This window comes from Onychomys torridus, chromosome 1 (assembly GCF_903995425.1).
Source record: "Onychomys torridus chromosome 1, mOncTor1.1, whole genome shotgun sequence".
NCBI classification, from domain to species: Eukaryota; Metazoa; Chordata; class Mammalia; order Rodentia; family Cricetidae; genus Onychomys; species Onychomys torridus.
Genome location: NC_050443.1, coordinates 46,497,447 through 46,520,343, shown reverse-complemented (window position 1 = coordinate 46,520,343; position 22,897 = coordinate 46,497,447). Strand labels below are relative to the sequence as shown.

Genomic DNA, 22,897 nt, shown 5'->3' with positions numbered 1-22,897 from the left:
TCCAGTTAGATGAGGTCATGAAGGCGGGTTCCCATGATGGCTTGAGCTGATTTCTACAAACAATGAGAAGAGACCCAATCTAGCATGCTTTCTCAGTCTCACCATGAGCTGCCCTCCACCATATCAATGACCCTTACCAGAGGCTAGCATGCTCTTCTGGACTTCCCACTCCCCAATACTGTGAGCCAATAAACTTGTATTTTTTGTAAAGCATTTGGTTACAAGTGTTTTGTTGTGGCAACGAAAAAAAAAAACCACCAAGACATGGAATTTTTACAAAATACAACTATTTTATTTATTATTTTATTATTTATTTTATTTCATTTTATTTATTTTATTTTGAGACAGAATTTTACTATGTGGCCCAGGCTGGCTTAGAACTCACTATGTGGCCTGGTCTGGCCTCAGACTCACAATTTTCTGGCGTGAGCCTCCCAACTGCTGGGATTATATGTTTACACCACCTAGCTCAAAAACTTTAACCTTTTTTAAAGTGGAGGAATTTTGAAAAGATCTCTTATGTACTAGCCTATAGTTCACTGCATTCAGGGGCCACCATCTCCTGGTAGTGGTGAGTACTCTAAGCTGAGCTCTTACATTCCAGACAACCAGAAACAACGAATTCCCACCCTACCCCCATCCCCGACACTCACCAGTGACCAGAATGAGGCCCAGGTGCTTGAACAATCTACTGCTAATCGGCTCTGTGACCTTAGGCCTCTTACCCATACTCTCTGGACTCCTGGTCCTCATCTGCAGCTAAGGTCAGAACACTGACCTCACAAGGATGAAGAGAGCCACAAATGAAGTAACATCTCTAGAGTGCTGGGCACTGAGTCACCCAACCCATGAACAGTCACTTCAGGAGGCCCCCAGGGAGGTGTTGTGTGGCTCTTTCACTGAGAGCTGTTTGGTTGGTTTTGGGAAAAGCTGAAAGCCACAGCTGTCTTTATAAGGCTGTCTCATTTTATTTTCCTTTGACAAACACCCCAACCAACACAAAGGGTGACTAACTCGGCTTTGCACAGTAACTTAACCAGGTTCCCTCCAAGATGAGTGGGTCCTGGTCTTGCTCCATCCACTGTGGTAGCTAGGTGTCAGGCAGATGGAGCTTTGGCATCCGCAGCTAAAACCTAGACCCTGTTGTGACTAGCAGGAAGGGACCTTGGTCCGAGGCTGGTACTGGGCAAGTCTGCAGGTGTACCCAGTGGGGCAGAGGTTACTCCAGATGTCACGTGACTAGAATGATCCCCTGGTTTCCTCTTGGGCACAGAGATGAGGCAGGGGTTTATGTAGACAGGTAAAGTTGGAAAGGCAGTTGAGGTCCACTGGGTAAAGTGCAGGGGGGTCCAATCAGGCAGCCTGAGCTTGAACCACAGCTATGCATTAGGAGGCATGTTTGGTAAGATTTGGGGGATTTCTTGTTTGTTTGTTTGTTTGTTTGTTTTTAATTGTTGTTTCTTTAAGGAAGGGGCTGGGATGGAGGAAGGGAGTGAGCAGGGCATGTTGTGGTACTGGGGAGAGTTTCAGTTAACTTGAGGGGTGGTGAGGGTAAGTAGCATTATAACTGACATAAAACTACAGGATAGCCAAAGCCAGTCAGCTCCCTTCTCAGCCTGGGGTGTGGTGATACTGTTTGTGATCTGACAAATTAAGCTTGCCTGGAGATCAGAGGGTAGAGCTAAGCCACTAATTAGCCATAGAGGCCAGGCAGTGGTGGCACACACCTTTCATCCCAGCATTGGGAGGCAGAGGCAGACAGATCTCTGTGAGTTCAAGGCCACCCTGGGCTACACAAGATGGATCCTGTCTAAAAGAGAAACAGAGCCAGGCAGTTCTGTCTCATACCTTTGATCCCAGCACTAGGGCGGTTGAGACAGGAAGTGATATGGCTGGGTGGAGAAGGGGATAGAAGGTGGGAGGAGACAGGAGTCAGTCTCCTCCAGGCTGAGGAGTTGGCGAGGTGAGAGGTGGTGGCTGTGGCTTCCTCCTTTATCTCTCTCTGATCTTTCAGCATTTACCCCAAAATCTGGCTCTGGGTTTTTATTAATAAGACCAATAAGAATTCGTGCTACACTGGGGAGGTGATGAGTAGCCCATGCCCACTTTATAGAGCAGGAAACTTTGGCACAGTAAATCTACCCAAGCTCACACAGCTGCAGTAGGGCCTGGGGTCTACAGAGTTGACTCAAACCAGTGCTGTGTGGCAAACCCAACTTAGGAAAAAAAAAAAGATCAAAAGCCTGCTTTGAAGCGCTGGCCATTTCCTGAAGTGTAAATTCTCCACTCTGGCCCATGTCTGACTCCTGTTGCAATGTCACAGGCAGAGCTGGAAATGAGGCTCCTTCTCCAGGCTGAGTTGACCCCAGACCACGGCTGACCCAAGTCAGTTCTGTTTGGTTCTGAGCCTGCGGCCCCTAAGCAGTGCCAAAGCAAACAGCTCAACAGTCCTTTGTCTTAGCTGACACCCTCTCATGAGTTTATATAACCACAGGCTACACTGTACTAGACAATGAGCTACACTGATACCTCTCACAGTATGAAGACCCGCTCTCCCCGTCTGTCTTGAGCTCTGGACCCTGGTATTTCAGGATGCACAGCTTAGCCAGGGCCCCATTCTGGAATTATGGGAAAGCAACATCCTTCACAGACAGAGATGTTGGCAGCGATGCAGGGAGCATGGTAGTATGCTTGCATCTGGTTCTCTGGCTCGCCCAGGAGTCACAGACTGGCACAGTTCCTAGATGCGAGGTAACAGATACCTGCTCATTCAGAGCCAAAAGCACAGCCATTGTTTGTCCCAGGTAGAGATTGTGTTGCCGATGTCACAATAATCTATAAGCGAATTCGGCTTGCACAGCATTCATCTTGCAAGTTGGCAACCTCACCTTCTCTCAGATGATTTATTTTAGGACAAACTGTGGCCTTTTTATACCAAACCTATGGAACGCTGCTTGACTCTGAATCTTGGGACTCATGGATATTTTCCTTCTCATTTGAAACTGAGAGGCAGCCAGGAAGGATGCTAAGGGGTACTCCTACCAGGAAGCAGGGAGCAGGCACTGGAGCAGTTAGGCAACCAGGGAGCAATTACTTGTGGCCAGAGTGACTTAGACAGAGCCCCATCAGCCAGCCCTCACCTGAGGGGAGGGCAGAGAGATGGTCTGCACAAGCCCAGAACCTCCAAACTTAACAGAAGGAAAGCGGAAGCCAAGCACTGTCCTTGCTCCAGGGCTGCTGGTCTGGCAGCAGAGAGGAAATTCTGGGTAGGCACAGCCCCTAAGGCTGCCCAGAACTTCTGGCAGACCCACAGGAAACCAGCTGGGGCTGGACAGAGCTTTCCAAGCCCTCCACACTGATGAAATCTACCCGTCACATCCGCCTGAGGATGTGGCCCAGACAGTGACTGCCCTGACAATCCATCTCAGAAAACGGCTAGCACTCAGCAGCTGGAGGGCACAGCCTCTCAGGGGAAAGGCCAATCTCTGAATCTAATTTTAAAGACTCACAAGTCATGGTATAACTCATTTCCCAGGGATGGTAGCCACATCAGACTCTGGCTCTTGGAAAGCCACGAGGGTATATGTGATTATGGTCACTTCCCTGGAGCCCAAGGTCCCCAAAAGAAATCCCCAGTGCACTAATGGTGATGAGACAAGAAACACCCTCCATCTTCCCTTTGTGAACCATGTCTTCCTTTCGACCATTCTTTTGATAAAAACATTCTTTGTTGTGGTCATCACTGGGTCTAACCAGTGGATAAACACTATCTTCCAATTTAGCGATGTAGAGCCTTCCAGTAACACCAAAGCTAATAACAAAATCTGTTGTTATTGTTTTTAGAGCCAAGGTTTCTCTGTGTAGCCCTGGCTATGCTAGATTTCACTCTATAGACCAGGCTGGCCTTGAACTCAGAGATCCGCCTGCCTCTGTCTCCTGAGTGCTGGGATCAAAGGTGTGTGCCATCACTGCCCAGCAACAATAAAAAAATATTAGCTAGCATGTATTATAATATCATTTTATAAAATAGTCTTCAAAACTAGCCTAGAGCATAGGTTAAGTAGGTCCACGGTTGTCAATCAAAGTTCACTCTCATGTATTTGCAAATCCATACTTTTCCACCAGAAAAATCATTGCCTGGTTCCCTGAGGGGCACCTGGGCTCCTTGACACACTGCCTGGCTTTATCCTGCGTCCCTGCCACTCAAGTCTGGAAAGCGCTGTCTTATCTTGAACTGACAGCTTCCGTTTCTCAGCCTGCCTGTCTGTCCCCAGGGCAAGCCTATGAGTGGACCTCATTCCCCAAGAGGCCACGTATCTGGAGCTTGACTGACTCACCATTATGCCTTCCTTTTCCTCATTTTGCCATGACTCAAGTTTTGTGGCCATGGGGGTTGAGTTTTAGGGTTGCCGTTTTCTTGGGATGGTACAGCCAATGTACTGGACAGTCTTCCCACAGTAATTCTCAGATGTTATTTTATTGTTCAAGTTTATATTTTATTATATATATATGTTAATATAATATATTGTGCTTGTGTGGCACTGGGGATCAAATCCAGGGTCTTACACATAGTAGGTAAGTGCTCAACCACTGAGCTATATCCCAGTACTTCATTCGGTTTTAATTTGAAAATGTTTTTTTTAAAGATTTGTTTTTAGATGTGCTGTCTGTGAGGGGGTATGTGCACATAGGATGCTGCGTTTTCTACTGGAAAGACTAAAACACAGGATGCTGGGGTTCACTCCACAGGATTCTGACATTCACATCTTCACTGAATTTACAAGCCAGACTAAGCAAATGCACAGTGGACATTTCCACGGAGAACAGAAAATGGCTGCTTTTAAGGGCTTGCAAAGTGCCAGGGACCCACCTAGGTGGCTAGCAGCCCTGTGCAGCCACCTTAGTTGACACCTCAGCTGGCTCCTGGTCGTGTGGCACATAAGCTCCTTTGCAACCTAGATTACAGGTCTTTGTACCAGGAGTAAGCCAGCCTAATCCCCAGGGCTGGTGCTGTACAGGGTGGGGAGGGCTGGCACCTGGATCCCTCTAGACAAAGGCACTGCAACCTTTGGCACTGGGGACTTGAGTGGAACTCCTTGGCCACTAAGAGTCTCACTTTCGAGTGTCCTTAAAGACAAGGACACTGGGCAACAGAGTGACATATTCGAGAGGTCCTTTTAATGTAAATATTCCCTTCCCAGATGAGGAGTGCCCTTGGACTCTGAGCACACTAGGTAATGGATAAAGTTGCCTGCACAGAACACCAGACCCTGGCTGGTCCTTCCAGGGAAAGCCAGACTGTGACAAACAGCAAGCAGAGGGGGTATTAGCAAAGTCCACGAGCCTGCAGCCTGGGGAGAAGAAACCTCACCCTGGCCCAAACCAGAAAAATGCTACTTCCTTATGAGAGTGACTTACCAACACGTGTCATGGCCATCTGTGCCCACCCTGCTCCACCTCTCAGGATCCCTCCAGATCCGATCACAGCACTCAAACCTGCCAGCCCTGCCCTCCCAAATGCCTCCAGATAGCAGAGGGCCATGAAACTCTGCTCTGCCCTCAAGTAGCCCAAGGCAACAGATACTCCTGCCAGGATCTGTGTATTATACACTATTTTCTCATCATATGTACACATGCACACTTCCTTTAGCAGGATATCTATAAACCTGGCAGTCCGCTATTCAAAGAACCTTGGGCTGGATGGCTGGATGGGGAAGAGAAGCTTCCATCTGCATGCCCTTGTGTACAAAGATCTCTTCCCTGCCCTCCTAACCCCACTCACAGTCTTGATTTTAAAAATACTGTCAACAGGGCTTGTCTAGTGTGTTTGGGACATACTAGTTTCTTAATATATTTGATCGAAAATAAGGCAACGCAGCTAGGTTTGATGGCACTTGCCTTTTATCCCAGCACTTAGGAGGCAGAGGCAGGTGGATTTCTGAGTTGAGGCCAGCCTGGTCTACAGAGTGAGTTTCAAGCCAGTCATATACTGAGACCCCGTCTCAGAATAAAGCAATCCATGAAGAACAAAGTACTGACAAGCGAGACAGGGAAGCATAAACTGAAAGCTTCCCTGGGCCTCCAGGGCTGTGTTTCTGGGCCCAGGGTGAGGGTAGCAAGTCTCAGCCCATCCAATGACCGTAGGATTCAGCGGGAATTCCATTTCAAAGAGTAGAAGGCACTGTTCCCAAGACACTAGGGAGCCACTGGGATCAAGAGGCCCAGGTACAGCTTCCGTGAGGTCGAATGACCACATGAGGGAAGGATTAAGTCCAACTAATCACATCCATACAGGGTGGGGGTAGGGGGATCGTCTAAGGTGGCATCAGTGTAAACGATGGGGTGTTTCAGCTGCAGAAGAAAAATACAAAACAGTGTCAGAGCCTACCAGCCCACAATGCGGGGCCAGAGCTGGGGTGGCTATAGGCAGTATCCTGACAATGGTCACCAGGCAGTGTCCAGGCTGAGGGCCTGGACAAGTGAGACTATTGAGAATACCCCTGGGAGGAGGACACTGGAGTCACCAGGGAGCGATGGGATGAGAGCTGAGCTTGGGGGCCAGCAGACCGCAGAGGTATCAACAAGGGCAGTGAACTGGGAAAGGGGCCAGCAGCATTCCTGAGACCACTGTCACCAGGAAGTGTGGTAGATGGTGGAGTTGGGACAGAACAGCAAGGAGCAAGTTTAACCATGTGTCACTCAGCTCTGTATGTTCCTGCCCCAAATCCCTACAGCTTGGTGTCAGAACACAAGTCCACAGACCAGACATGTCATCACTGGGGATGATGCTCTTCCTCACTGGGAAATAAGACTGCTCTGGTTTTCTCCTTGAGCAGGTGGGAGGAAGGCCCAACAACTTGTACAGATTGAGTGGCAACTAGGCAAATTACAGCAATTCTGTGGGCACATCACCGTCACACTGCAGAAGCCTCTCCCAGGGAATAATTCTCATCCACAGAACCTTGCTAATAGCACCAGAGGCCACTTTTTGATTTCTGGCTCCTACAGCAACTGTGTGCAATGTTTTTCTCTGGCTAGACTGAACCTAAACCCCAAGAAATTAGTGCTGATAAGGGTCTATTTGTAGCCAGGAGCCAGACAAGGGCTTGGGCCTAGTCTGAAGTGCTGTTTTTCACACTGAGTCAACGAGCTGATGGGGAAAAAAGATGAGTTTCCCCTAAATGAGTTCCATGTCACTCCCCACCTGCAGTCCAGAAGTGCTGGCTGAAATAAGTGCAAAGGCTGAGTCTGCATTTCAGTGTTTTACTTCCCAAATGTAATTCTTCAACTAACACAAAAATAATGAGACAAAATGGTCTGCAAAGTACAATAGAAAAATACTGTCCACTGGTTTATTTGTTCAAATGTGCAATAGGCTATTTACAAATAGGCAGATCTCCAACGATGTCTATTACAAATGGCAAACCTATCAACTGTTTGAAATCTAAATGAAAACAAATTATTAAGGCACATTTGATCTGTGAGTTGGAAACAAACATTCTGGTGTAATAACAGATTCATTTCACTTTTTTCCCCAAAACACATGAGCACCAAAATTATCAAAGAACACTTAATATTAGTAGCATGGGAATGTAAAAATTAAAGATGAGGAAAAAGTGTTTTTGAAAGGAAATCTTTGGAGATCGGTTTACCACAAATAAAATATTCTAACCACACTCATGGTACACATAAATACTAGTAACTGACAAGTACTCAAATGGAAGAGATCTAAACAATGGGTATTAAATAAATTAAAGGTATTTCAGATAAACAAGATAGAACAAAACAGTAATTAAAAAAATGAAGTGACTCTCTCCACCCAAAACACAGGATGAGGAGAACAGAGCCCCGACAACACCCCTCACACTTTCCTTAGGGGTCTGTTTGTTTAGCTTGTATCCATCACACGACTAACAGCCATTCTTTGTCACCCTAAATAATACTGTACCCTCTGAAGAGAAGGGGCAGGAACAGAGAAAAGCCAAGGAAGTCCTTCTTGGACTTCAGTCCCAGGTCTGCTGAGCCAAGGAATTACAGTGGGGTCGCCTCGGTGCACTTCCCTCCGTCCCCTGCTGTAAAAGCCCATGTGGCCCCGGTGGGTGGGTGGCCCCAGTGGGTGGAGCACAATTTGGGGAGATAATCGATGTGGAGAGCTGTCCTGGAGATAATGACAATACAGCTATTATCATGGCTCCTTACTTTGTGACTGGAACTAAAGATAGCTTAAAAAAACTTGTTAAAAAAAAAGTAAAAAGGTAGAATTTGTGCAAAGTTAACAGTCACAACAGAACATTTACCAGTTACAGTGTTTCTGTCACAATAATACTTCTTAGGAATGTTCACGTTTTTTGCCATAGGACTATAGAGAAGGGGTGGGGGATGTAAAAAAACAAAAACCAAGAAAATATTACAAAAGTTTTGCTCATCAGGTATGTTTCAAGTCAGGATTAAGCCGGTGCTACATAATGTTCAGCAAGATGTGTCCAAAGGCAAACATTGATCACATTTTTGTTCAAAAAGCTCAATCTTAAAGGAGTCCTGTGTAAGAAAACCACTTGGAAAATAGATCCTCGTATGGACTTCAAAAAACTGATCATACAAAAAAGTTTTTGAAAAATAAATTAGGCAATAAAAAGTCTTTCCAGTAGGGCTGGGATCAGGCTGTCCTGGCAGAGCCGTTACTGCCGCCTTTGCTGTAACTGGGGTCATTTTTTTCTAGCCACATTTCGGCCAACTGCTGTGTGGACCCGTATGTCGAGGCTTTCGACCCCAAGCACATTTTATACTGTTTGGGATCCAGATTGGGGTCACAGAAGACAGGGTGGTGGATGTGGACGACTCCAACCTCCTGGCTCCTGAATGTCTTCAAGCCTGCCTGGACAACCTTGTTAAAGAGGTCCACATCCTCTAGCCCCCAGCCCTGGATGGAGATATCAAAGCCACCCACTCTGACAAGATCTCCCTTATAAATACAAGTAATGCCAAACCCATAGTTTCTCCAGAAGCCGGTTTTCTGAGTAAAGGCAAAATGGTTGTCACTGGGAACCTTCCCACTATAAACAATCTTTGGATCGTACTGGCTAAAGATGATTGGGAAATAGATCTGCTGACCCAGCACTGTGTTGGCGCGACACCGCTGTAGGAATTCCACAGTAAATACCAGGTCGACATCACAGAAGAAGAGCAGAGACTCATTGTTAAACTGGGAAGAGCCTACTTCTAGGGCCAGTGCTCTTGAAAACCCTCCAGACACAGGCAAAACCTGCATGTCAGCTTTAGGGTACTTGACTCGGTAATCTCTCATCAGTTCAACCTGTTTGGCCTTGTCAGGGTTGGAGTCAGAATTGAAGAGCAGAACCACCAGCCTGACGTTCTGATTTGGAATGAGACACGTCTTCTCAAAGTTTCCCATGAACCTTACGAACATGTCAAAGCGTCCAGACAAAGGGATCAGAATGTTTATCTTCTTTTCTTTGGGTTCTTTGTGCTCAATCTTGGACCCAGGAAGCTGGAAGGGAACGAGCTTCTTCAGGGAATTGGACAGGAATGACAGGGAACCAGAGTCCTGGTTGATTCTGTCGGCCAGCTCCTGTGCGTCCAGCTCCTCATGCTCCACAAACTGGATCTTGCTGAAGGTCTGCTGCAGGTACGCATGCCTCCTCACAGGGACTGTCATCTTCTTTCCTTTGTGCTTCTTATACAGGAGCAGCAGGTCCAGGATGTACTCTGCCCCATACATGGGGTTCACACGACGGTAGCCATACTGGATCTCCTTGAAGTCAATGATGCGCCCTCGGGTCTTGGCGTTGGCGTTGATCATCTCCATCACCTGCATGACAATGTCATCCAAGGCCTCCCTCTGTGCCGAGTCCATCCCTCTCCGGGGAGGCTGGCCATCAGCGGCTGAGTATAAGTATTTCCCAGTCAGAAACTCCCATTCCAGGATCTCCTCCCGCTGGTGGGCTTGAAAGCGCATAAAGGAGGGTGGGATTCCCAGCTGGAGGTCTTCCTTCTGGATCTCTGTGCCACTGTACTTGCTCATAAGGACAATTTCCCGGTGAAGCTGGATGGTGCGGTGGCGCAGCTCGGCAATCTTGCGGCTGAGCATGTAACTGTGCAGCCTGTACTGGTAGGGTGGGTTTTTGTTGGGGTGTAAGGTGATCGCTCGGTGGATTTTACTGCTATGGAGGTCTCTGATGTACCCTTTCTTGTTCTGTTCGTAATTCTCGTAAAAGAGCTGCTGCATCTGTTAGGAAAGGAAAAGACCCCAGCTTTAGCATAAGTCAGTATCATTGCATCATTACAGCTCCTCAGATGGCTGCTGGCTCTAAAGACAAACTCGGGAAGGGAGACCATTTTCCGGTAGGCCAAAGCGCACAGAAGGCCCCAGAACAACCTCATGAGATGAGAATGGCTTAAAGAAACATTTTAAGGAGATGTTGGGCAGTGAGTGGCCCCAAGGGCTAAGGACCCTGCCCCAAATTATGGGGGTGCAGCTACGGACCTGCAGAGCAGACCTCTGCAGATGGGGTGCTTTGTTTTTGTTTTGAACAACACTACCAAAACCTTCCTTCAAAAGAAAGGGATGGCTGGACAGTGGTGGTACACGCCTTTGATCCCAGCACCTAGGAAGCAGGGGCAGATGGCTCTCTTCTGAGTTCAAAGCCAGCCTGGTCTACATAGTGAGTTCTAGGACGGTCAGGAATACAAACAGACTTTGCCCCCCCCCAAAAAAAACACAAGTTAAAAAGTAATTAAGAAAGCATTTTAGAGTCCATCTAAATTTAGGAGGACGGAGCCAACTGTGACTGTCACAGATGCTCAGGGGAGCCAGTGCACACCTGGGGGCCACTGTATGTGATGGGCTTTGGCTCACTGCTGCCCAGCAAACCTGGATCACAGCACACAGTGGGCACCTCCTGCGGGGACTCTGCACATCTCTTGGGCTCTCTACCATAAATGAGAGCAAGTGTCTGCTCTGAAGACTTCAGGCTTGCTGGGAGAAAGTCAGAGACATCAGACCCAGAGCCGAATTGAACTCCTCCCTGACCCACGGCTGGACCAGAGGAGTGACTGTCTTGCTGTGGTGATATGATGACCTCCCAAACTTGGAGCAGCTCCGTCACCACCCACTTTCCAACTGCAGGGAAGCACCATGGGCACAGACTCCATGTTGCAGAAACTTTCTTTCAGGTGCTAGAACTCTTTAAACATGTTCCATAGCCCTATAAGCCCCCAAAGTAACAGCCTCTAAACTTGCTCCCAACTCTAAGAAGCCACGGCTCACGTCATGGGAGCCACTGGACAACCTGCTGACTCTGCCTGGGGACTCCACCTGAGGAGGAATTCTACCATGGTAAACACTAGTCGCAAAGCTCCAGAACAGGGGATTCACTGTATGCCATGGGTAGAAAGCAGGAGACCAAATGCGCTTGCTTAAATACATAGGTTATGCCATTTCATCTGCTTATCACTTCTGAACTTGGACAACAAACAGAGGAAATACCAACAATTTTGGAAGATGGTCCTGTTCCCAAGAATACAAACATCCAAACCATTGACTTGGCTTTCCAAAATTAGGTGAGGCTGCTTAGAGGCATGTGCAGTTCCTCTCCCTGCCCAGCAGGCAACTCATGTTGCCAATCACCTGCCGGGGGCTCTCGGCTCCTCTTCCTCTGACTTCACTTGCCAGGCTGAGTGGTAACCGCCCAACACAGCAGCCAAAGGGGCATTCTGAGAATGTTAAGTGAGGACTCATGGCTGAAAGAGGCATGGCAGAACTCACGTGGTTTTCCCCTCCCCTCTTCTCAAATATCTCTATGAGAGGAAACAAAGGGGCATAAAAGTAATAAACCCCTAACATGAAGAGAATGGGCCCAGAGAAGACCCTGCACTTGTGAGATGTCCCTACATCCTGAGGAAACAAGAGACCAAGTGAAGGAGGATGGAAGCCAATAACCCCCTTTGAAGAGCAAGCCAAGTTCTCCAAGCCAGAGCCCATCATGACATGGCCGTGAGAACATGGCAAAGCTACTGCTGGACATGGGGAGAATGGAGAAGCTAAGACTCTAGACCAGCGAGACCCCCCAACCACCACAGAGGTAAGAAATGAAAGGGAAGATGGAGACACCAGAATCTTCAGAGGCATTCCAGTGCCTGGGGGTGCTGGTGGTGGTGGTGGGAGAAGTGGGGTTGTTTGGTGGTGGCGGGTGCACTTTTGTTAAAATGCACCAAGGATTGTCTACCAAGAGTTGTAACTTTCATTGGGATTGGCAGGGAGCAGAAAGATAATTATCTACAGGCTATTTTTCCTCTCCTCTGGAGTCACTTCTAGATTCCAAATCATGCAACTCCAGTTCATTTTCCCTAAAAATTAACCGAGGACTGGAGACCTCAGGTTCAACCATTAAGGCTAAGTTCACAACCAAAATCATAAGAAAGGGGGAGTAAGGTATAAGCCGACAATGGAGCGCGACAAACCTCTGGGCTGCAGCAGGACCTCAGTCCTCAACCATCCTTGCCATCTAGCACAGACTCCATTCCTCATCCCTCAAAGAGACCCCGAGGCCTCCAATCAAAGTGTTAACACTGGATCACAACGGAGGGAAGCTCGTGACTCACTCCTAACAGAGACACACCAGCCCCACCAGCCGAGGACCAGCAGTTAGGAAAGGACTGCCCTGGTACAGATGCAAACAAACAGCACAGCACCTGGAGGACCACCACAATGACCAAAGCAGGGAAAGGGCCCTGGAATTAAACAAAGTAGAAAAAAGGGGGACAGTGCTCAAGAGCATGAAGAATCTCTCAAGGAACCTGGAGAATAAGGCAATAATCACTCTAGAAAAATAACAACATAGAAAATGGATCCAGAATTCAGAATTCCAGGACCTTTATGTCTAGTCAAGCCTGAAGTACTTGGCAGAAAGAATAGAAGTCCAGAATGCCAAGGACAAAACACTCATAAACATCTAAAGTGGGATCTGGTGAGGTAGTCAGTGGATAAAGCACTTGCCAGGTAAGCCTGATGACCTGAATTGACCTCAGGATCCCATGTAAAGGTAGGAAAGGAGAGAACCAATCCCACAACGTTGCCTTCTGACTTCCACTGGAGTATTGTAGCATACTGGCCCATCTCTCTCTCTCTCTCTCTCTCTCTCTCTCTCTCTCTCTCTCTCTCTCTCACACACACACACACACACACAAGAGTTTATAACAACTTTTTTTTCTTTAATCCAAAGTGGAAAAGTCATGTTCAAATAATCAGAAATCAGAAACTGGAGTGATACTGGATGTGGATACTACTACTAGAACAACGTCTTCAAAAGCACGGAGAGTGAAAATCATCCTCAATGTACATTTACCTACCCAGCTAAACTATCCACCAAGAAAGGAGAATGAAAGATCTTCAGATACGGGGGCTCATATTTATCTTGCATCCTTTTCCAGGAAGATTTTGCAGGATCTACCTCTCTTCTAACATGACAGACGACAGTAGCATTTGATCCAAGAAACAAAGGGTACAATCCAGCATGATTATGCAAGGAAGTCTTGGGTACTCTGATGCTTATTGCCTTCATCTCCAGGGGCCAACCTAGGCCCTGACACGTTACAAACCACTTAGTTATATCTGGCAGACCAGTGATGAAGTATTAGCCTTTGAGCACAGCAAGACATTGAGAAGCCGTCGAATGACTTCAATGTTGAATTGCTATGAAGGCTACTGAGATACATTAAATATGGTAAATGATACATACTGGACTGACTCCTAATCAGATCATTAGCATTTTAAAGAAAAACACATTTCTTTCCAGACTGTCTTTATTTTAGTACTTAGAATTCCTAATATGCATTTATTTTACTCTTCCTGGATAACATCCTACATGTGGAAGGTGGGTGCCAAAAGGCACCCTTTTTGCAATGTACCCCCTTTGTGTCTGGTTTTCTCTGTATGACTGATCACTTCTTACAGGCTTGCAAGGAGAACACATTCCCAGATGCTTTGAGAAATACATTTCTAAAATGTTTTAGAGGTTATCTTTTGGCATTACTTTCTCAGTAGGATTTACCTAGTATACTAAAGACATTAATATACAGAAAGTATTCTCTAATGGGCTATGGGAGCATTAAAACACATTGAGAATTTTAAAGTTGAATAAAGTTGTTGTAGGGACCTTCTAATTAAACTCCAAAAGTTTGACTGGAGGGGGTGCTGTGTTATATTTATCTTAAAAAATTAATTTATTACAAAATAAAAATAAGTGAGATTGAGGAGAAAGTGAACAGCAACAACAACATCAAACCAGCTGGTGGCCCCTGTGCTGTGCAAAGGATTTATTCTGTATATTTACTGCTACTGCAACCAAACAAAACTTTTACACAAAGACACCATCCATTTGATAGACTGAATGAAACACATAGCTGTGATAACCTGAGGAAAAAGCTTAACTTTCAGGAGGTTCCTTGATTTCTGAAAGAGGCTGATGGAGATGAAATAAAGAGATGAGCAGATGCACCATGTGAAGGTGCATGCCTCCACATAATCATGCTAACAGCTATACCAAGACCTGTCTGGATGGGCGTGGATGGCACATTCCATCAATCAGCCTACCTAACACCCATCTCAACCCTGTGCAAAGCCTCATCAGCAATGGCTTTGGTTGAGAGGTAGGCAAACATTTTTTCTAGTTCTCAGTGGTGAGAATAAGGAAGGGATATCATATGTTTTTCAAATTTACAAGGAAAAAAATTGTTTAGAGACAAGTTACCTTCAAAATGAACAAGGAGTAGGGAGAGGGCTCAGTAGTAAGGTACTTATTGCATAATTACAAAGGCTGGAGTGTGGGTCCCCAGAACCCAGGAAAAGCTTAGTGGGTGTGTGGCACCAGTAGTCAGTGTTCAGGAGGCAGAGCCAGGGATCCCCAGAGCAAGCTGGCTCGCAAGACTAGCCCAAAGAGTGAGCTCCAAGTTCAGTGAGACCCTACACCTCAAGGCAGAAGGTGGAGAGGGATTGAGAAAGACACCCTATGTCTAACTTGGACCTTCACATGTGTACCATTGCACATACTCTCTCACAGACAGACAGACAGACAGACAGACAGACACACACACACACACACACACACACACACCAAATATGGGGTTTAAAAGCATTTTATTATCTCACAGTACTTCAATAATTTATAATTTGAAATGTTAAGAGGAGTAGTATAAAGCCAGGGGTGGCTGGCACATACCTTCAGTCCCAGTACTTAGGAGGAAGAGGCAGGAGGATCTCTGTGACTTCAAGGCCAGCCTGGCCTACAGAGCGAGTTCCAAGACAGCCAGGGCTACATACAGAAACCTTGTCTCAAAAAACCAAACCAAAAAAAGAGGAATACTATAACACAAAGTTAAAAGGAGCTTAAAGAAAATCTGTTATTAAAAAAATTGCAGAACCTGCTCTAAATGCATGCAACATTTAAAACTGATGGTTCCAGTTCCAGTGTTGAAACAGCCCTTATTCTTTGTTCAACAAAGCACCTCAACCATTTTGGCTCCAGCAGAGGCATCTCCCTGCTCTAAGATACCTCAAGATTCTGTGCCACTCTGCTGTAAACCAAAGAGGAGCTAATTCCAAGGTCATGATATTCCCAGGAACTTCTAGTACAACTGGGCACAGCCATCATCTACCCACATCTAATCTTCCATACAAATGCCTTCTGGGATTCTCACTAGCAAGTATCACCTGTCCTCTGCCACAAATGCCAACATACTGGCCAGGCCCTTGTTCTTCCTGTTAATGTTTACATTACTGCCCTCATTAAATACAGTACATCAGTAGGCTATCCCTGCTCCAGATGATTAGTGTCTGGATTAGTGCTCTATTACCCAAATCTTATCCTTTTGTTCTTAAAAAATGGTTTTAAAACAATATTAAGCCATCACAACTCCTGATAAAATAGTTTAAACAGGAGAGATGGCGCAGCAGTTAAGAGCACTGGCTGCTCTTCAGAGCACCCGGGTTCAAGTTTCAGCACCTGCATGGCAGCTCACAACTGTCTGTAACTCCAGTTCTAGGGGATCCAACACCCTCACACAGACAAATGTGTATATAAAATTAAAATTTTTAAAAAAGATTTACATAGCCACTCCCACATTTAAAATATTTAAATTAATATTCTTATACAGCCACAGGCATTTCAATTCACACTTCAAAGCAGAACTTTTTAAACTTTATTTATTCTTTGTGTCTTTCACATCATCCCATCCTCTGCCCTTGTAACCCCCATCCCCTGAGATAAAATAAAATTTAAGAGGAAAAAAGAAAGGAAAAAAAGAGAAAAAAAAAAAGGAAAAATTTTGTCATGGAAGCAGCAGTGTGTCACAAAGAGTTACAGTAAACTCTTTTGTCCACATATCTTTATTTTCAAGTGTTCATTGTGAAGAGTCATGGGTCTAGTTCGAGGCCTGTGGTTTCTGTTACACTATCAATGCTAGACCCTCACTGGGACTCCTGTTGTTACTACACTGTGTCCTGGAGATCCTGCAGCTTTAGGTCTTCTGGACCTGCCCTTTCACGTGCTCTGGCAGATCATGGATGAGGTGGATGTTGGGGTGGGCCAACTTATAACCCTGAATCTGGGCCTGGGTAGTTGCAGGGTTGGTCAGCTCTTCTCCATCCTCACCACCAGGGTAAGCTCTCCTGTATTACTTGGCTAATTCACCCCTTGGGGTGGAGCCAGTTCTCAGGCCTCAGTCAGGGTTGGCTCTCCCACACCTACCACATCATCAGGGTCAGCTCTACTGTGTTGCCCAAGCGAAGTACAGGGCCACTCTCCTGAGTGCCAAAGCAGAACTTTTGAAAGCAGGCATCTGCTATAACTAGGCCAGACCACCAGCACACCGGGAGCTGCTTCAGGCTCTTGGGACATATGGCTAGCCTGCACGGTCCTATACGTTCTCTCTAATTATCTTGTGTTGGTGCCACCCATTTTCGTTCAGTTAAGTTCAAGGAGCATGTCCTCTGCATTTTAAAGACTTCATTCATAAAACTGAAGTTTTCATGAGAATCAAACTGGACTGTTAACGGTAAAAACTGACAAGTACATCACTGGTTAGCTTCCAGTTCTGAAGTCTGAATGTTAAAGCCTGGGCCATTTCAAAGTCACTGAGAATTGAGCATGGCAAAGTTAAACAAAAGCGGCTGGTAGAACTTAAGTCCTCTGTGTAATACAGCATGCAAACACTGGACCCAAACGGAAGGTTGTGGGAGTGGAGGTCCCACAGTATAAGGTTAGGAAAACCCTTGTCTTCAACCAGAAAGCTGCACAGAGCCCCCCTCTCTATTCCTTACAAACCCCTGCTGTTCAGGAGCCAGTCACCTGAGCATCATTTCTTTATTAGTTTGACTTGGACTCAAACTAATGTAGTGTAGACAATGTGGTTCAGCTGCCGTCTGCATACATGTACACTGTTAGATTTTGTTCCTGTCCGGCCTCCAGCACCCTTCTCCCATCCTCCTCCAGCCCCGCGGGTCCCCTTCCTTTTCCCAGAGTATATTACCCCCTTCTGGTTTCACATCATATGGAGGACTTTTTTTCTTTAATTCTGATTCCATGTGAAAGGAAATGTATATTTGTCCTTTTCTCCCCTACCCTATCATTATTTTTAACTAAAGAAGCAATTATGGCCATGCTATGTGGAATGAATTATATACAGAACTATTTTCCAATGAAGAGTCCTATCAGATGTGGCATATTAGTCTTGTGTTGGTGCTGCCAATTTTCATTCAATTAAGTTCAAGGAGTATGTACTCTTGTGGACGGCACTGTGCAGAGGGAGAATCCAAAAGGCCCAGCAAAGCAAAGGGATAAGGTAAACCCTGGCTTGCTGAAAAGGGCACCTAGGACAGGCCTTAACAGAACTCACCACAGTGCCAGGATCCAATCCCCACAGCTTCCCCAAGGCACTGTGTTATAACTCTAGTCAATATGGGTCATGTAGCAACAGAGCAAACTTTTCTGTACAGTCAAATGACTCAAGTTCTAGCACCAGGGGTTGCCAAAACAAAATAAAATACTGGCATAAAGGGGTGGGGAGACACGTGGGGTGGGGACAGACACATGGACAGGAGAACCAAATATAAAAGAAGGTGGAATTCTAGTTCTTTTGTGGAAAACTATCAAATTAGGAAGTATGGTGGGGAGGGAGGGATGGGAAAGAGAAAAAGACAAAGAAAACCTATAGGTCAAATACTATGGTCTCCAAGGTCCTTTCTCACCAGCATTTTTGTTTTTATTATTCTTATTATAAACTCTCATTCTACATCAATACTTTGCGCTACTTTAGTTTACAGACTTTATCAAGTAGTAGTGTATCTCAATCCTACACAGCATTCGCATCTTAAGACTTACTGCGTTAGAGCTGTGAGAGCAAAGTGGAACAGGACACACTCAGCCCCACTCCCAGGCCTGACTCTAGAAGCACAGCACACACTAGAGCCTAGGCCCGCTTTGTTTAGAATCAAGCACTCAGGAGCGAGTGTGTTGATGCATCCTCTCCACTTGGCACCGGCATAGGAACTGGAAGTGTGTAAGGACATCCCTGCCTTGTCTTGTGTCTGTCACTCATCTCTTCAACCTTTCCTCTCCGTCAGCCTTGGATTTCTGCAACAATGACCCACAGGGCAGACTGCACACCCTGCAGCAGAAGCAATCACCTTTCACCCCTCAAGCAATCCTTTATTCCTCTACTTAAAAACAGAGATTTCTCTGTCAGTACCAAGAAGGACTTGGGGTTCCTGAACTCCTTCATCTGTTCCTTTTCACCAGCATGGCCACACTGAGTAAGTCTCTTCTGCTTGTCTCTTTAACTGGCATACTGGAATGGGTGGCCAGAGCTTGTAGGGGCTGCTTGAGCACAGCTTTTGCCTCAAGAACTCCCTTTACAATTTCACAATAAAATCAGAACTATCAGTGTCATTTGATGAGTGTTTCTGCCCTGCACAGGCTCACATGTACCCATGCGTGTGTGTGCAGCACATGCATAGTGTGAATTATAATTCTGGAGAGATAAGTCTTGAGCATGACCCACAGGAGAATAATGTTTCTACCTGTCATTACCAATGCACTAGTCAAGGGGAAAGGTGATTCCTACTTTACTACAATTCAAAAGCAGAAGTTTCTTTTTTAAGAAAAAATATTTTGTGCTGTGTGTGCCTGAGTATACGTGTGTGTAAACATGGGTCTTCTGCAAAAGCAGTTCAGTGTTCTATCCTGGATTTTATTATTTTTTTTTCCCAACTTGAAACAAGCTAGAGTCATCTGAGAAGATGGAACCTAAATTGATAAACTATCCCCACCACAAGGCCTGTGAAGCATTTTTTAAACTAGTGATGGATGCTGGAGGGCCCAGCCCATTGGTGATGTCATGGTCAGGTGATCCTGGGGTATATATGAAAGTAGACTGAGCAAGCCACGAGAAGCAAGCCAGTAAGCAGCACTCCTCCATGGCCTCTGCTTCCTCCTCCTCCTCCTCCTCCTCCTCCTCCTCCTCCTCCTCCTCCTCCTCCTCATTCCTGCCCTGAGTTCCTGATTGACTCTGCTGGGTGATGAATTACAAAACTAAACTAAACTAAACCCTTTCTTCTCCAAGTTGCCTCTGGTCATCATGTTTTGTCACAGCGATAAAACCCTAACTAGGACATGTTCTTAACCTCTACATCATCTCTACACCCCAAAAGTTCTTTGCTTTCACAAAAGATCAAAAGAAAAGGTCTGCAGAAAGAGGGAATGAGGAAAGGCTGGGTGGGTGTCTGTGAGCGAGAGGAGCAACTAAGAATGTGTACTGCATGCCACACGGCTTACAACCTCCTGCAACTCCAGCGTCAAAAGAGCCAATGCCTCCTACTGGCCTACCCAGGCACCTGTACTTGTGTGAACACTCATACAAACACACGTATAGACACATGATTAAAAAGAAATCTTTAAAAAAACAAAAACCTTTCAATCCATGGTGTCAAATTCCCAGAGAAGCTGTAACAATGGTTTTTAAAACACAGGCAACCAAATCAAAACAACTTTGAAGTTTTCTCTTACCCCAGCCAGAATGGTCAGCAAACAACCATCATCAAATGTGGAGGTGATGTGGGGAAAGGGAATTCTCATTTGCTGTGAGGGGACTGCAAACTGGTTTAGCCACTCTGGAAATGAGTTTGGAGAACCCTCAACAACTACGGTTCTCAACCTATGGGTTGAGACCCCTTCGAAAAAGCTCTATTTTCAAAAATATTTACATTATGGTTCATTGACAGTAGCACAAGTAGAGCTATGAAGTAACAACGTAACTTTATGGTTGGGGGGGGTCACTACAACACAAGGAACTATACTCCAGGGTCACAACATTAGGAAGGCTGAGAACCACTGCTCAAAAATCTAAAAATAAACCTACCACATGTCCCAACTAACTATACCACTGCTTGGCATGTGTCCAAAGGATCCACATCTTACTCAGTCATGTTTCACTGTCACTCTTTTCACAATAGCCAGGAAGTGGGGGAAAAACAAATGTCCTCCAAAATGAACACAAACAACGAATACAATTCAGCTGTAAAGAAAAATGCAAACATGAACTTTGCAGGCAAATGGACGGAACTAGAAAAGATCATATTGAGTGAGGCAACCTAGACCCAGAAAGGCACACACTGCATGTTCTCTCTAATTTGCTGCTTCTAGATCCAAATCTTCCTATGTCAGTATGTAACCTGCAGTAGCTGCAAAAGCCAGAGTGAAAAGGGACCACAGAGTGGGGTGAGAGTGGGTAAGGCCACAATGAAGAGACCAGCAGGTACACGTGATCTGAAGGGAGCAGCAGGGAAAACTGATGGGAAGGAACACTGATACAGAAGGAAGGAGGAGGCAAAATAATAGTGAGGATGTCTGAAAAAAATCATAAGAAGTCATAATCTATCTACCTAAATTTACATACATGTAAGTCTGTACACACACACACACACACACACACACACACACACACACAAGGCGGGGGTGGGTGGTGGGTATGACACCATGACAGAGAGAGTTTAAATAAAATGTTTCCATCTGGGCTGACAATGTTTCCCCCTAAGAGCCATAGACTATGTAACAAAATCCCAACACCGAGCATAAGAAGCCCCCATTTCAAGCTATTGCCCTTGGTTGCCTCCCAAACATTGAAGTTAAGTCCATTTTGCTCAAAATACCATGTACTTTGGACACCGGACCTGAAGGTACCAGAAGGAACCATGCAAGCTTCCAAGGGAGGGAAGAAACCAATAGTCATATCCAGTTAAGAGCCTACGAATTAAAACAATGAACAGCATGTCTCAAAAGCCCTAAGGTGCAATAATAGCACACAACCCTTGGTGGTAACCAACAGCTCTCTAATTGGACTTCAGGCCCATTCAACAAGAGGGAAATCATGCTTGGTACTAGAAACCTAGCCAGGTACCTAAGGCTAGTGAAGTCAGATCTTGGAAGAAACCTATTAACTACCATTTTACTAAATCAGCACGATCCCTAACATCATTCTAAATATTTGTCCTTACACCCACAGATAAGTGTAGTCCTCACTTCTCATCAAGGAAACCTCTCTTTGCAACAGATGGAGACCACCACAGGGAAAAAAAAAAATCAAAACACACAGAACAAGTGACCATGGGATATCCAGCCCAATGGATACTTCTACAACACAACTCTTGTACCTAAGGCTCAGTTATAGCAGGAAGTGTGGAAATATTCTAAGAGTCAAAGAAACAGAAACTTTTCTGTGAGATTTCATATAGAAATGTGAGAAGTTACACCCATAAAGTCTCATCAACATGGTTACCTAAGCAAGACCTAAGTAAGACAAGCTCAGGCATGCTGATATGGAACGGGGAAATCTCATGAGGCCTCAACAAAGAACTATAAACAACTAAGAATGTAGAGAATAGGAGAAACAGTGTTCCCTAGAGCAAGGCCTCCAAATTGGTTATCCAATACCAGATGGTCAGCCCTGAAATCACCTACGTACAAGTAACATTGTACAGACTAAGAAAGTTGTATCTATATATTTAGGTATATAAAAAATGGAGTGTATGGGAAGGGTTGGATGGAGGAAAGGGAAGGGGAAAATGACAAAATTAAATTCAAATATATACGTGTGCGCACGTGTGTGTGTGTGTGTGTGTGTGTGTGTGTGTGTGTGTATTAAACAAAAATGCAGGCAACTAACAAAGGCAGCACACCAGAGAGAAGAGAAATTCAACAAATGATGCTGGAACTGGACATTCACATGCACAAAACAACAAAAGCTAGCTACTCTTTATAAAAAATAACCCTAAACGAGAATATAAAACTACAAAACGACACGAGGAAATCTAGATGACTCAGCAATGACAACTGGATAGAATATCACCCTTGAAAGAGAAAGAATTGACAAACTAGATTTTATAAAGTCAGAAATTTCTATCCTAAAAAGACAATGTCGGAGTCTGGTGGATCTCTGTGAGACAGCCTGGTCTACACAGTGAGTTCCTGGCCAGCCAGAGCTACATAGTAATGCAAGTCAGAACATAGAAAACTATCTGAATAAGACTTAACAGGTGAGCCGGGCGGTGGTGGTGCACGCCTTTAATCCCAGCACTCCGGAGGCAGAGGCAGGTGGATCTCTGTGAGTTCGAGGCCTGGTCTACAGAGTGAGATCCAGGACAGGCACCTAAACTACGCAGAGAAACCCTGTCTCAAAAAACCAAACCAAACCAAAACAAAACAAAACAAACAAACAAAAAACCACACACACACACACACACACACACACACACACACACACACACACACAAAACCCCAAGCCAAACTAAACCAAAACAACAACAAAAAACAACATACTAGGTGAGTTA

The 22,897-nt window shown here is 45.5% G+C and overlaps 1 protein-coding gene across 1 annotated transcript in view; it reads right to left on the bottom strand.

Moving 5' to 3' along the window:
- Positions 1-7,325: 7,325 nt before the first annotated feature.
- Positions 7,326-22,897, bottom strand: part of Chsy1 (chondroitin sulfate synthase 1) — a 70,677-nt gene continuing 55,105 nt past the window's right edge. Inside the window, 1 exon segment of the mRNA XM_036169297.1 lies at positions 7,326-10,246. Coding sequence (XP_036025190.1) covers positions 8,657-10,246 — 1,590 coding nt within the window. The 3' untranslated portion in view covers positions 7,326-8,656.